Source organism: Electrophorus electricus, chromosome 4 (assembly GCF_013358815.1).
Source record: "Electrophorus electricus isolate fEleEle1 chromosome 4, fEleEle1.pri, whole genome shotgun sequence".
Classification (NCBI taxonomy): domain Eukaryota; kingdom Metazoa; phylum Chordata; class Actinopteri; order Gymnotiformes; family Gymnotidae; genus Electrophorus; species Electrophorus electricus.
Window position 1 is genome coordinate 4491996 of NC_049538.1, and position 14443 is coordinate 4506438.

The window sequence follows — 14443 nt, forward strand, 5'->3', positions numbered from 1 at the left end:
GAGCATTATGCCCACGTCTGAAGGCACGGGGAGGAAGGGATACTTCACAAGGGGGCCCTGGAGTTAGCCATGAGCTACCTTCTGAACAGAGGGAGCAGAGGTTACTCACGTTGCCACCTCCTGGGGTATGCTTGATGTTGGCTTTGGAGCCACACTTTGGCTGAACGCTGCTGAGATCCATCTTCTTCTCAAGGATTTGCACCTAGGAAGTAAGCGAGAGAATTGACAGAGGCCTTCCTCGAGGGTTCTCGCAGCTAGTGAGGACCACGGTCATTTTCCCCCCCAGACTTTTAGAAGTGGGCACAGACTTCTTGGATATGACCTGTAGAATTTGCTACCAACTGATAACCGTGAGCATGGCCTCGTGCGTTTCCTCTGCCACTCTTTCTCAGGTTTGTTGCATCTGACCATTGTTCAGAAAAAAAAGAAAAAAGTGGTAAAAAATGGCCGCCCTTCCTTATAACCCGCTGCACTGAGCTTACCTTCCCTCCCCCAGGCTGGTGTTTGATGTTCTCAATGGAGCCGATCTTGGATTTGACGTTCTTCAGGTCGGGCATGGGGGCAACAGGGGCGATGGGGGTGCGGGACCTGAGCGAGCCAGGCGACTTGGGTGGGGTGCGCACCACTGCCACCTTCTTCACCTGCTGCCCGGGCGTGCTGGCCCGGCTGGCCGGAGACTTGGGTGTGGCGGGGCTGCTGCATCCGCTGCGGTCAGGAGTCCTGGGAGACTCAGCTGCTGGGAAGCCACGGAAACACAGCTAGCTGAGCACAAGCATCCAAGAGACCCATAGTTCATTCATCTTATTATCCCTATTTGTTAAAATCTAGATATTTAATATTTACTGCTCCTCTGTCAATATTTACTTTATTTACAATATTTCATTTATGATCTGTCAATTGAAAACATTTCAGAATTTGCTATTTTGGGGGCTGAGAGATGATAATGCTGTATTTTGTATTAAAGACCTAAGGAATCTAAATCTCTAATGAGGTTAATCTTGCTCTTCAGGGCAGACCTTCTTACACCATTCTCTTGTTTAAACACCACACACCACAAATCTGGCATGGGCTGGTAGTCGCTCAGGGTGCCTGCGAGGGTTGATGCAGCTTTCTACATGGCGTATCAACGCAGTGTTTGATATTAAGCAGTCCAGATGCAGGGAGCAGCAGACATTTAATGTCAGTGCTAAAATGTGCCAAGATGGGCTATTATAAAGGCCCACAAAACATGACCATTTAATTAAAGTTCTTTTCCGCTTTAGTCATTGAGGCAGAAAGGCTTTTGTCAGCACATGAATGGAGAAGATCGGCAGATACACAGAGAACAATACTCAGTTTCAACAGGCACTGAAACCAATATACAGATGGTTAAGTGTTTAGAAAAACCAAAATCCATAAATCTCATTTAAAACCACCCCAACCCCCCACTTAAATTAAGTTAGTTACCTTAGTTAGTATAACAAATATTGTGTGAGAAACAGTTGGCATAAGCCATAGCCCAGAGCTAGTGATCAGTTCTAGTGGGCATAGCCAATGGCCAACAAAGCCAAGCCAGGCCAATAGAAAATAATACCATACTTGGTATTAATAATAAAAAATAATAATACCATAATACCATTACTAATCTGGCCTCTTGTTCCAATCATGCAATACAAGACCCATTTTAACAGATGCTGGGACAATTGCTGAGGCCCTTAATGGCACAGTGAATAGTCTGAATGTCAAGAGGATCTGAAAAAATGGGTCTTACAAGGGATTTTGGTGCTCACTCCCTGAGGTTTAGCACCTGGGGCCTTTGTCTTCACATCACCAGCCTGTAAAGGAAATAAAAATTACACTCAGTATCAACATATGGCAAGCAGCAAAACTGTCATTAATTGGGCCTCTAGGTTTTTAAAAAAAATGACATTCCTCACAAATTCATTTTTATGCTAGAAATGAATGTCTTGAGGTTAGGAATTAATAGCATTGCAAAGCCCCATTGTAGGTTGGGATTAAGAGGTTAGCGAAGCCCCATTGTAGGTTAGGAAGAGCCTGTAGCATGGAGAAGAGAAGCCAGAGCACTTTCAAAGCAGATTCAGAAGCCAATGTCTTCAGGGGACTCATAGACAGTACCGGTGCACTGCTCAGTTTTTATTGTTTTGGGGGGGTTTTTTGTGGGGGGGCAAATAATTGGCCCAAGAGTTAGACCAGCAGGTCAAAGGTCACCGGTTTGACCTGAGTACTCACTGCGGCTCTAGTCTTGGTGGCTCCTAGAATGTGTTGTTTAGAGTTTAGAGAGCCTGCCCTGCCCGTGACAGAAGGGGAGGCTGAAGTGTGTTTGGAGTGGGACACTGTGATTGATGAACCTCGTTTAGGGGTAGAGGTGAGCCTAGCTTTGGCTGGTGTGGAGGGGGAAGGTGTCTTGTGTTATGGAGAATGAGAGGGAACACAAGAGAAATTATTTACATGGATGAAAGGGTGAAAAAGTCATGGTGTAATCCTTGTGAAGGAACCCAAAAAATAGGATATAGTAACACTGAAAGGAATCAAATTAAAACTGATTAGTTATGTTAAACAATGGCTACAAAAATAAATGACTGAAATGATCAAATTAAACCTCTCATTCTCATAGTTTATCATTGCAAACATCAACGTCTTTCACATGTTCGTAATGACCTAACCCACTGGTGGAATATTTTACAGATGGTAATTCCTACACAATACCTTTGCCCACAACCATCATCTTACATTTTATAGCACAAGCATTAACTCCAATTGCTTTGACAAAAATTTATTTTCAATGCATTACATTTTTTTATTTGTGATAGTGATGAATGTTTTTCATAAACAGCATATTTCATAATGACAAAATAGCCATTGGATGTCAAATCTAGATCAGTGAAGGCATCGAAACACAACATGAATAAGTAATCACCACTGTACCTTAGTGTTTTTATTAGCTGCTGCTCCGGCTCCCGCCTTGGCTGTTCATAGAGAGAGAACATGACGATGAGAGTGAGTGCAAGGAAGCACTACTGTTCACTAGATCACCGATTTCTAGTGAGAACTCATGTTTTTCATGGGTGCCAAACTACCTTATATCTCCAAGGACAAGCTAATCACTGTGTGCATTCAGGTTAGTAAGGTATTTAGTGGGATATAACTGAAACCCTTTTTGTGTGTATTCAGGTTAGTGAGGTATTAGTGGTGTGTATTTGAAAATCTTTTTGCAGTTTTAAATGAAATTTTATGGGTCTGAATTCCGCTGCTTTAATCACGACACCTAACCCAAGCATGTGACCTCATGAATTGCTTTTGACCTTTACATTTTTGTTCACTCAGAATGTGATTTGCAGAGGAGAAACTGTAATCTGGTCTGTCCAACTAGTTTCAAAATGACCCCCACAGCTTAATATCACCCACTGTGAGCACATTTAATCAACATGATCACTGCAGCATGCCTTTCTAAGGGAAACTAGATTAAGATAAGGATATAACAATAATATTGTGTCATATTAACCCCTGAGTAATAATAATATGATTGTGTGTGTGTGTGCTCTGCATGCATGTAAGGGTACTGGAGACACCCAAATATAAATGAACCTACTCCTTTCATATTGGCGTTAGCTGTGCTGTGGCATGTGCAATAAAGAAAAATTGTTCACGCAGGGATGTAACACACAACACACACAGGTTGGTAAGTGCACCGCAGTCCACAAGCATGCACTGGTCACATGCAAAAAAGAGGTCGGTGAAAACAGTGCCAGCAAAATCAAACTCTGCCACCCACACAGAGGAAGAGAACACCATTACAAAAGAGAGGGCAGGGCACAGATCACAAAGAGTCACGATGGAGGGAGGGAGGGAGGGAGGGAGGGAGGGAGGGAGAGAGAGAGAGAGAGAGAGAGAGAGAGAGAGAGAGAGAGAGAGAGAGAGAGAGAGAGAGAGAGAGAGAGAGAGAGAGAGAGAGATTCAGTGGCTACAAGCAGTCCGTTTCTTCAACCGAACACTTATTTTGACCTTCGGTGTGCGCTTTTCAGAAAGGGTGCTGCTTTGCTTAGCTTAGCTGTGTTGCTCTACACTAAAAAAGAAGATCTGTGCATGAAAGAAAGAAGGTGGTTTGGCAGGGGTTTGAGGAATATTAGCGAAAAACAGACCTTTTGATGAGGCGCTTGTTTTTCGGTCTGGCGCGACGTCTTTTGGGGGGGGTTTCTGGGGTTTTGCTGCAGACTTGGGGGAAGGAGTTGCAGCCACCGTGGCAACAGGCTTCTTTTTTTTAACAGGAGTATCTATGACAGGTTCTGTTTTGATCGTTGCTGCTATGACTTGTTTTTCAGCACTGGGTTTACCAGCATCATCACCCACAGGAACTGCTGGTTCTGGTTTAGCAGCAGTTGGGTGCTTCTGCACTGTTTTCACAGTAGCAATGAGATCTTCATCTGTGGTCTCAAGGTACTTCTCTGGCCTCTCCTGCTTGGCATCCTTTGGCTCCTCTGGCATAGTGTCGTCTTCAGGCTCCATCTTAGATGCTGCCACCTGCTGGTGGGCTAAGGAAATGCTGACCTCTTCCTCTTCATTTTCTTGTTCTTCCTTTGGTCCGTCATCCTTAGCGGTGAGGAGTAATTCCTGGGTGGGGCCAGCTGAAGCACTAGGGAGGAAGGGGGACCCTGGACCAGCTCTGCAGGAGTCAGGGCTCCTGCTCTCTGGGGGGGTCTTATCGCGGCCATTCTGCCAGGCCTCCGGGGTGTCCTGGTGACCAGGCTCATGGGGTTCAGTGTAGTCAAATGATAGCCCTCGCTTCTTTGCTTCCTCAGGGCTTACTGGAGGCTGGTACAGGGCTTGACCATGCTCAATGTCAGCCACTTCCTGTTTGTGTGGGACAACAGCACTGTGCTCCAATGGAACGGGTTCTTTGTCCTGGTCCACTTCTTCCTCTTCCTCTTCTTCTTCATGTTCTTCTTCCTCTTCCTCTTCCCCTTCCTTTTCCTCCTTCTCCTGATCTTCCATGTAAGAGTCAGGAGGCTGCATGCCATGACTCACCACTAACTCTTCCTCATAAGCAGATCCAACCGGTCCACTCTCATCCTTCTTACCATTCCTGGCTTTGTCTTCCTTTCTCTTGTCTTCGGAATCACTCAGATCATGTTTTGCGACTGTCTCCCCTGAAGAACTCATCTTCTCCTGGTCGTCAAATTTCAGCACCGCTGGCCCAAACCCGACAGCTCGGTCGACTGACGATGCCTGGGGGTACTCGAGCAACTGGCGTGGGCTCACAGACCCAGCTCGGTCCCCGTTCACATGCTCTTCCTCCCCGTCCACCGATGCCACGCTGCTCCTGCCACTGTGTGGCAGGGAGAGTCCTCCTGGTGTTAACCCGTCTGATGAGCGAGAGGGAGAACGATAGGAACAGCCAGAGACAACACTGCGGGATTAGCGACACTCAACCGGCCTCTCTCCACAGTCAGCATCACAAACACTAATGCAAGGAACCAAAATCATACCAAATAGATAAGGGGCTCAAACATAAACAACAAAGGACAAAGAAAAAAAAAGTTCTTATTTGACAGCAAAATGAGGGGGGAAAATCATTCAACATGAATTTCACAGCCGTCTTTAAACACACAAAGCACAACTTTAAGCTGCGGGCACTTTTATAGTATGCAGTTTGCTAACCAAGCTTTTGCATTACATAAAGTTCCAGTCTGGAATACTGATGAAGCAGCATAATGCCTGGGGCCTTTTCCAGGACAACATCTCTAAACAGTGAAGAGAAAAAGACAGCAAAGCTAAATGAACAGCTGAGTCATAAACACTACACTCCTGTCAGGTAGCAATTAGAGAAAATGTTGCAGGCCTCGGAGGCTGGAAGTCAGCAATTTGGTTTTCAAAAACCTCTGTTGTTGAAATGCTAACCTCAGGCCTGCCAGCAGCAGCTATTTCAGACTGGGTCTTACAAATGCAATTAGTGGTAGGCTAACAGGGGAGCAGTGGATTAAGCCTACCACAATGGAAGAATGAGGGGGCTCACTACAACGGCAGAAATGAGGTTGAATGGCTCATAAAAGTGCCTCACAGCTCATTTAATTACAGAATACAACCTCCAAACCAAATAAATAAGGAAAAACACAACAACAACAAAAAAACTGAAAGAAAGAAACAAAGCTAATCCAAACAATACACTCATTCAAAACACAATACCCACAAAGACCTAACAGCATTTCTGTCCCTTGCATCAGTGTGAAAAGCTATGCAGGAACGTGACTTGAGATGGTAATGAATTGGCGTTGTACTGCCCACCACTATATCCATTTGCAAATTGCTTTTACTGCAGGAGAGGAAGGTTTTTTTGCTGACTGGCAACTTGGTGCAGACCGGATCAGTTTTCACACTGCTCTGAACTGTTCAGACTCTGACATTGGTTGGCTCTTGCACAAGGGGTGTTTCTATATGATTTTGATGCTCAGGAGTCATTTTAGTTGTGTTCAAGTTTAACGGCATGTTGTTCTCAATATGTTATAGTAATCCATTTACAGTAACGCTTTCAACATAATCAATAGACACATAACCATATAATGAAAGTACAATATTGATTTTCTGAATTATATTCTCTCTCTTTTAATACCTGTCACTTCATGGCTCACTGAATGAAGAGATAGGATGCAAAGATGTATGCAGCTGCACTTGAGATGGAATAGCTGTGAATGAATTCTAAGGGTTTATGGGTTGACTGAGGTATGTGCTGTATAGATGTGTCTCATCCAAAGCTTGTCAATGGAGGTGAGCAAGGGTCGTAATCCCGCCATACCTTCACCTGCTCCAGCTGTCCCTGCTGCGTATAGCCGTCATGTCAAAGGTCAAAGGAAGGTCATGGGGCAAAGAGAAAAAAGGGGAGAAAATGTTAAGATTTGTGCTGCCAACAGGATCAACAGCAATGCAGCATGGTAATGACAAAGAATAGTATCACCTCTGATGTCCCACTGATCTGTTTTCATATCAACAACATGCACTGAGAAGTGCTCTTCAGTTTAGAAACTCCTGATCGAAACTGAACTGACCCGAACTAACACTGAAGATATCAGACATGTAACTTCCCAACCAACATTCGACCACAAGCCAGTCTGCATTATCTAATTTTAAAAAAAGAGAATTGTTCACTGTTGTCAAAATGAGGAGGCAATGAAGTGATCTATGAAATATCAGTACCACAGGGTGGATTACCAACCAGGATATGGTTTCAAAACACATTTAGGAACATAGTAAAAATAGCCAGCTGAGACCTTCAGAGGTGTTCACCCAGTCCCTCCACAGGCATTCAAATTCATGTTAAACGATCAGCATTGTATGCGAAGCGTATTACTGCAGAAGGTATGGTGCTTTGTAGAAAGGCAACACAAGTCAGTGGAGGATGTAATTAATAGCACAAAGCTTTTTTGGCAGGATTAGGGTCGCATTCACAGAACACCAGCATTAAGCTTGCATTAGCAAAGAAAAGAGACACTTTTATTAAGAAATCAAAATGTGGCGATGGGATAAAGGAAGTGCCCGCAAATGGTGAATAGGAATTCATTAAAATCAAATTTGTGATTTAAAAAAAGGTAACCCTTTTCATCAACTTTTAGCTGCCATCAAAAAGCAGGGATGGACAAAGGAGACATATAGCTCTGATCAAAGATACATTTTTTATCAACCCTGAATTCTAGAGTACTACCACAACTCCTTCAGCATTAATTCTTCTCAACCCTGCACACTGATAATGACCTCTGGGTTGAACTTGCTGGTAAAAGCGCCCCTCTTTGACATAATTCATTTGTCCATCCTCAAGAGGGAAAATAATTGGGTCATCACAGAAGTAACACCCAAGATGAAAGCTGAAGCAACTGCGTTAAAAGAGGTAAAGCTAAAGAAAAGAACCATGAAGGGTTGCAGTCTATAAGCCTTACAGAGCAGGGGTGTAATTCACACTGGAAGGGCATTACCAGACACTCCCACATCCATGTGAGGGGAGGAGGCTTTAGGCTCTGTGCCTTCTGCCACAGGCTCTTGAGTGGCTTCCTTGGGTTCTGAGCCCTCTGTCTCGTCTTTGAGAGAAAAGCCAGCTTGCAATTAGGATGCGGAAGGAAAATGCTGTTGCAGCATCAAAAACAGACAGCTGATGTTGTTCAGTGGAGAACCACTGCCATTGTCATCTCAAATGAAGGTTTAAATGAGCTAAAACAGTATTATTAAAAATCCCCCTCCTCAGTATGGCACTTAACAACACTTAAGATCAAATTATAGTTTGTATGGTTGGTTTCTCAGTGCAGCTCTCCATCCAGTCCAATGATCTTGATATGACTGCCTGTAAATATCTTTATATCACAACATGATGTAACACAAACTTCCTCTGTTGTTTATGAATCACCATACCTACTTTACATGGGACCTCTGACTTCTGTAAACATACACATAAATGAAAAACAGACAGGCACAATTAAAAGAGACTCTGGAATTCTGTGAAAAGAGGTACATTTCTGGAATTGGATGCTGGTCCATCACTGCCAAAACCATTAAAGTGGAACAGTGCAATCTTAGGAAATTGAAAACACTGAAAGTACATTTAAGACCAGAGGACTTGCAGACAATCACTATATCAAAACCCTCTAATTTCTATTCAAATGAACATTACCCTGGAAATATGTACCAAGATAAATAATTATTCAGGTACACTATTCCTGAACTGGTGGAAAATAAGAAATATAAAAAATTCCAAAATATTGCTCAGATTTAGAAAGTTCATGCATCACGCAAACCTTTAAAATGTTACTATAGTACTGCTATCACAGCTAAGAATAAATGCTAAAAACATGAGAAGTTTACAACAGCACTGTTTCTTCAAACTACCCATTATCATTGCCAACTATTTACATTTCCTTCAACATGTATGTTGCCTAGTTCCCTGTGACCGACACTGTGCACTGTAGGTGTGCTGTGTCCCATCACTGACCTTTGACCTGGCCTGCCCCTGGGTCCATATGCGGTGCCGTCCCGTTCTTCAGGCCTTGCTGAGGGCCGTCACTGATAGCCATGCTGGCTACAGCAGACACCACGTTCTCCCCAGAAGGATTAATCAGGTCCTCGTGCTCCATTTTCAGATGGTTTCAGTCTGGTACACAGCAAAAGAAGAAAAGAAAAAAAAAATCGTAACGATAATGATGGTGTCTCGGACACGATGGTTATCCGAGATCAGCCCCCTGCCCATGTCCCTGACTTCCACAGTATAACACGGTGTGGCGTTATCCTACTCTGATGTGCCCGGTGATTATCAAGGCCTAAATGATACATGTTGGATCTGGTGGAGATGCAACTGTGCACTGCTGTGTAATGCCTGACATCCGTGCTCAGGAGAGGAGAGTGAAAGTGCAGTCATTCTCAGACCTGTTGGTATTTAATGGAAAATGAAATCCGACATAGAGAAGTACACACCTAATTCTGAGAACAGAATTTTAGCGCCAGTTTTATTTTGCCTGGTCATTTGCCTTAGGACTCACTTTCTCCAACAAACACAGAACATATCCAGAATGCAGACAAGCCACACACTCAGAGAAGGGAAACCCTGCTGTTTAAGGACAGGGATGTTGAGCAGCAGTGGTTCAGTAACGGACTCTCTTCCTCAAACACGCCAGGCTTCCGGAGGGCTTCCTGTGTGAAACTGCAAATGTGTGTTTTTATTGTATTGTTTTCATTGCTCAAACTATAACTGACATAATCCATGGATAGTGGTTCAGTGGTTACTGTACTTGACTTGTAATCAGAAGGTTGCTGCTTCAAGCCCCACTACTGCTGAATTGCCACTGTTGGACCCCTGAGCAAGACCCTTAACCCTCAAGTTGTACTTTGGGTAAATGTGCGCTTGTCTCTTTGTCACACTATATGAGAGACTTTCAGGTGCATAGGGGGGGTTTCTTCCAGTCTTGCTTATGTGACACTGCAGTTCATCTTTACCAAAAATAACCAGTACTTCCTGTTCTGGTAGTCTGAGTGGTGTTTGTTTTTATTTTACAAAGGGGGCGGTCTTCCTATACAGCAAGGGTATTGTTGGTGTGTGTGTGTGTGTGTGTGTGTGTGTGTGTGTGCATTTGTGTGTAAGAAAGCTTTTTTGTGAGTGTGTATATGTGGGTGTTTGTGTAAGTAAGAGAGCCTGTTTTTATGAATGTGTATTTGAGGTTCTTTGTGCGTGCACCTGTGTGTAAGAGAGCATGTTCACGTCGTGTTTTGTGTGTGTGTGTGTGTGCGTGTAAGAGAGAGCTAGGTTATGTGAATGTGTATGTGTGGGTCTTTGTGTGTGCTGGTGTGTGTGTGTGTGTGTGTTGGTGTGCACTACACAGAGATCCCCTTTCCTCTGCAGTGTGAGAGGACTGGTCCTGTACCAGAACAGGCTGCTGTCAGCACCAGCTCCCTCAGTCATGGCCTCAGACAGACAGCAGTACCACCAGCACACCAGGGACATTACAGCACACACACACACACACGAAATCACATAGACCTATTCTGACACACACATGCTGTGCTATGCGTTAAGACTTTACAGCTTTTACAGCTTTCAGCTCAGTTAGAGGTACAAACTGGTTTAAAATTGAACTGCATGGAATTGTATGAAACTGCAGAATGTGCTGTGGAAGCAACACTGAAAGCTGTGTGAACTGAACTGAAAATGAAAACGCTCACCAGCAGACTGATGGTGAATTTGGGTTTAGAGATATGTGGTAAAGCCCCACACAACCCAGCCATTTCTGGGCCATGTCACTGAATTATGTTTAAATGGGAACAGCAGAAAATTCTGTTGAAAACATATTTGTGCCATAGGCCCCTCCCTCTGCCCACCTGACCTGTCTGAGCTGTGATCGGTTGTGTTGGCCATGGAGCCTGAGCCCAAGAGTACAGCAAAGCTCTCCAGAATAGAAGCAGACCCTCCAGGATGGTCTGACATGTCACTCTCATGATACTCAAACTCACCATCACTGTCAGCACCAGTGCATAGTTAACACCTACTGCTACAGTGGATACCAAGTTAACACTGGGAATCCGGTGAGTTCGAGCTCCTCGAGACCTATCGCCCCACACGCTTTAGAGTTTAGTCCCAGCCCTAATCACAGCTGATCCACCTAGCCAGCGCCTCCGGTAGCATATGACTAAACTCAGTCAGATGCCTGCAAATCAGAATCAAAATGTATTTATATAGCGCTTTTTACAACAAATGCTGTCACAAAGCAGCTTTACAAATGTCCAAATCCATGCCCCCAGTGAGCAAGCCAAGGGAGACAGTGGCAAGGAAAAACTCCCTAGAGCATGAGGAAGAAACCTGGAGAGGAACAAAGACTCAAAGGGGGGCCCATTCTCCTCTGGCCTCCTCTGCAAACAGCCTGATTACCTGGGTCAGAGGTACGGCAGTAAACGCCATAGAGTAACATTACTCCAGATGCAGGTCTGGGCATCCTTAAGGATTATTTTGCTGCAAACAGAAGACGCACCATGCTGTCACAATTTGGCCATTTTGGCCTGGGTACAGATGGTCAGGGTCGGGGCTATATGACATGAATAAAACTGTCATATCAAAAACATAATGTCAACTTGCAATATGTTAAAACAAAGTAGTGATCCATGAATGACTGACGTCTGTTGACCAAAACGGTTTACGGTGGATCACATGATGCTCTGATTCATCAAAATAACTGAAACAACACTGAAATGTCTAATACTTTAAATATCTAGGACTGATCAGGACGCTCACAGCACACAATAAAAAAATCATTTTTGTTAGAGGGCCTATTTGCAACTGAAGCCTTCTGCAATATCAGTTGTGCAAAGACCACTAAACAATAAATAACCGATAAGCTCTATACACTGTGAAGCCCCAGTTAGGGTCACTCATCATACGTTGTCCTACAGGTCCATCCAGGCCCTGCCTCATAGATACATGTAAAAGCTCTATTATCATTAAGTCACTCCACCTGACATTTTTGCCCCATAGGGTTAATCTTGAGGGTTACACCACCCTGGCAGTAGCAGCAGGACGCGCTGGCACAGTGCCCATCCACCAGCCTACCACCCTGCCGAGCCCGAGAGCTCACTGAGAGAGTGTCTGTCAGAGAGGAGTGGCATGTAGGCGGGCAACACCCGCCCTGCGGCGCTTGTTACCACGGCCATCAGCAAAACAGCGTTCAGCCAGCCATCTGTACATACAGACAGATTTATTTACCAAACATCATCTGAGAGCATGGTGGAAGGGAAGACACAGCTGAGACCCTTCAAGCAGTGCTCTTCTTCTCCAGGATATACTGCACTAAAATACTGTGAATTTAAGTGAGGGGAGAAGATCTGTGACTATAAAACTAATGCTGACTGCCAAGCAGAATCTGGAGTTCCAGACAAGACAAGCAGGGTCTGTTTTCTCGTGTGCCAGCCTTTGTGCCCCTGCCCTCAGAAGCATCTGTGGGACTCACGACTGAAGCTGTTCACCGGGCTGTGTGCCCTGCGCCTGCACCCAGTCACTACGGGGCTCACAGGCGCGCCTGGCCCTTTAAGAGAGAGCCGGCTGTCTGCTGGAATGGATGACCACCTCTCCTCTTTGTGCGAAGAGCAGGAACAATATGGGTGTTAAAAGGGAACTGATGAAGGGATGCTGAGGGACCAGAGCAAGTAGGGGGAGGGTGGGTAACATGGAGCTTCAGCAACAATGGGCGTGGCCGGTGGTCGGCATACAGCCATGCAGGCTGGGGGCGGGGAGTGGACGGGGAAGGGGTGCGGCCATGGGTTACAGCCATATTAGTGGGGGAGGGGGTGGGAACCACAAGGAGGGAGAAGTGTGATATGATTGGTCAGCAGCCAACAGCAGCCTCTGTTCCAGCTCATCAATATTTGAGCAGACATTACCGCAGCAAGAAAAAGAGTGATAGAAGAAGAGACAGAGCAACAAAAAATGGGGACAGGTGGCTATAGGACATCCTAAAACCAGACCCTGTACCCTTTCACCCTCCCCGAATAAAGGAGAGCAGGACGTGAAGCAATGAACTTGAAAAGGGAATGAGCGAGACAAAGAGTGAGGAGAGAAAGAGAGGGAGGGAGAGAGAGAGACAGAGAGAGAGAGAAGGATAGAGGATGGAATGTGTGAAGGCTGAAAGGACAAGGGCGTGTGGGTGAGGAGACGAGAAGGCGATGCAGGAAACGACAGAGACAAAGAAAAGAGAAAGGAATGAGGAGAGAGGATGACAGAGCATGGCTAAAGAGATGTGAGGGGCTGAGACAAAGAGACAAGAAACAAGGCAGGGGACACACACCGAGCAAATGTGGAGAGACAGGGAGCAGGGGGCAGATAGAGAGACAGGGAGGAGGGGGCAGATAGAGAGACAGGGAGGAGGGGGCAGATAGAGAGACAGGGAGCAGGGGGCAGATAGAGAGACAGGGAGGAGGGGGCAGATAGAGAGACAGGGAGGAGGGGGCAGATAGAGAGACAGGGAGCAGGGGGCAGATAGAGAGACAGGGAGGAGGGGGCAGATAGAGAGACAGGGAGGAGGGGGCAGATAGAGAGACAGGGAGGAGGGGGCAGATAGAGAGACAGGGAGCAGGGGGCAGATAGAGAGACAGGGAGCAGGGGGTGAGGAAGACACAAATAAAGTGTACAGACCACTATGGCTGCACACACATGCACCTCCCCACTCCCCAACAGAAAAAGGCATGGAAACACACACGCACACACACACTCAGTGAAACAGACTTAAAGACACACACACAGAGGAAAGACTGAAAGACACACACATATACACACACAGCCAAGCCTAATAGACTGGCAGACACACACCCTTAAGTCTAATAGACTGACAGACACACACACCAGTATAACACACGGTGTGGCAGACGTACACACAGAGCATAGTGACATGATGTAGAAAACTCCTAGGGACAATTTCTTTGGTGTAGTTGGCAGATGCACATCCAAGGTCGCACAGTGGTGGAGAAACTCTCAGCAGTCCTGCCCTCCTTCTCGTGCTACTTCCACTTTTCCTCATTTCAGCAGGAGGAAAAAATGTAGGATCCATGTTTTTAGCAGATAACAGTCAATTTGCAAAAAGTACTGCTCAAAATATTTTAGCTAAAAACATTGGTATAGAGCTAAACTAGATCATATGCATTTAGTTTTTTTATGAACATGAACATATTGAGTCCATGTCATGTACCTAAACCCAATCCAGACCAAATTCAGATCCCTGCTCCAAATTGCTCTCTACACAAGATTTTATGCATTTAGCAGCTCTGTTCAGAGGACTGGTTGAGTGGTGAGTGTCCCAGTGTTCAGAGGGTTGGATGAGTGGTAAGTGAGTGATGAGACAGCAGAGGTCACAGCCTCAGTCCAAACCACCAACGCCTGCTGGCTGTGCCCAAGCGATCAGATAAATGACCATCTGTTTCACTATCTCTCCCTGCCTGC

The 14443-nt window shown here is 45.3% G+C and overlaps 1 protein-coding gene across 8 annotated transcripts in view; it reads right to left on the reverse strand.

Moving 5' to 3' along the window:
• Positions 1-14443, reverse strand: part of maptb (microtubule-associated protein tau b) — a 29558-nt gene that overhangs the window by 8793 nt on the left and 6322 nt on the right. For 4 of the 8 annotated variants that reach the window (XM_027026721.2, XM_035524890.1, XM_035524889.1 and 1 more), the window contains exons 2-10: positions 8966-9124; positions 7959-8060; positions 6788-6811; positions 4140-5360; positions 2926-2966; positions 2230-2403; positions 1751-1814; positions 483-736; positions 110-202 (exon numbers count right to left, since the gene is read on the reverse strand). In XM_027026721.2, coding sequence (XP_026882522.2) covers positions 110-202; positions 483-736; positions 1751-1814; positions 2230-2403; positions 2926-2966; positions 4140-5360; positions 6788-6811; positions 7959-8060; positions 8966-9107 — 2115 coding nt within the window. In that variant the 5' untranslated portion in view covers positions 9108-9124. The remainder of the gene's footprint in view (positions 1-109; positions 203-482; positions 737-1750; positions 1815-2229; positions 2404-2925; positions 2967-4139; positions 5361-6787; positions 6812-7958; positions 8061-8965; positions 9125-14443) is intronic. The other 4 variants (XM_027026723.2, XM_027026724.2, XM_027026727.2 and 1 more) reach the window with 4 other exon arrangements.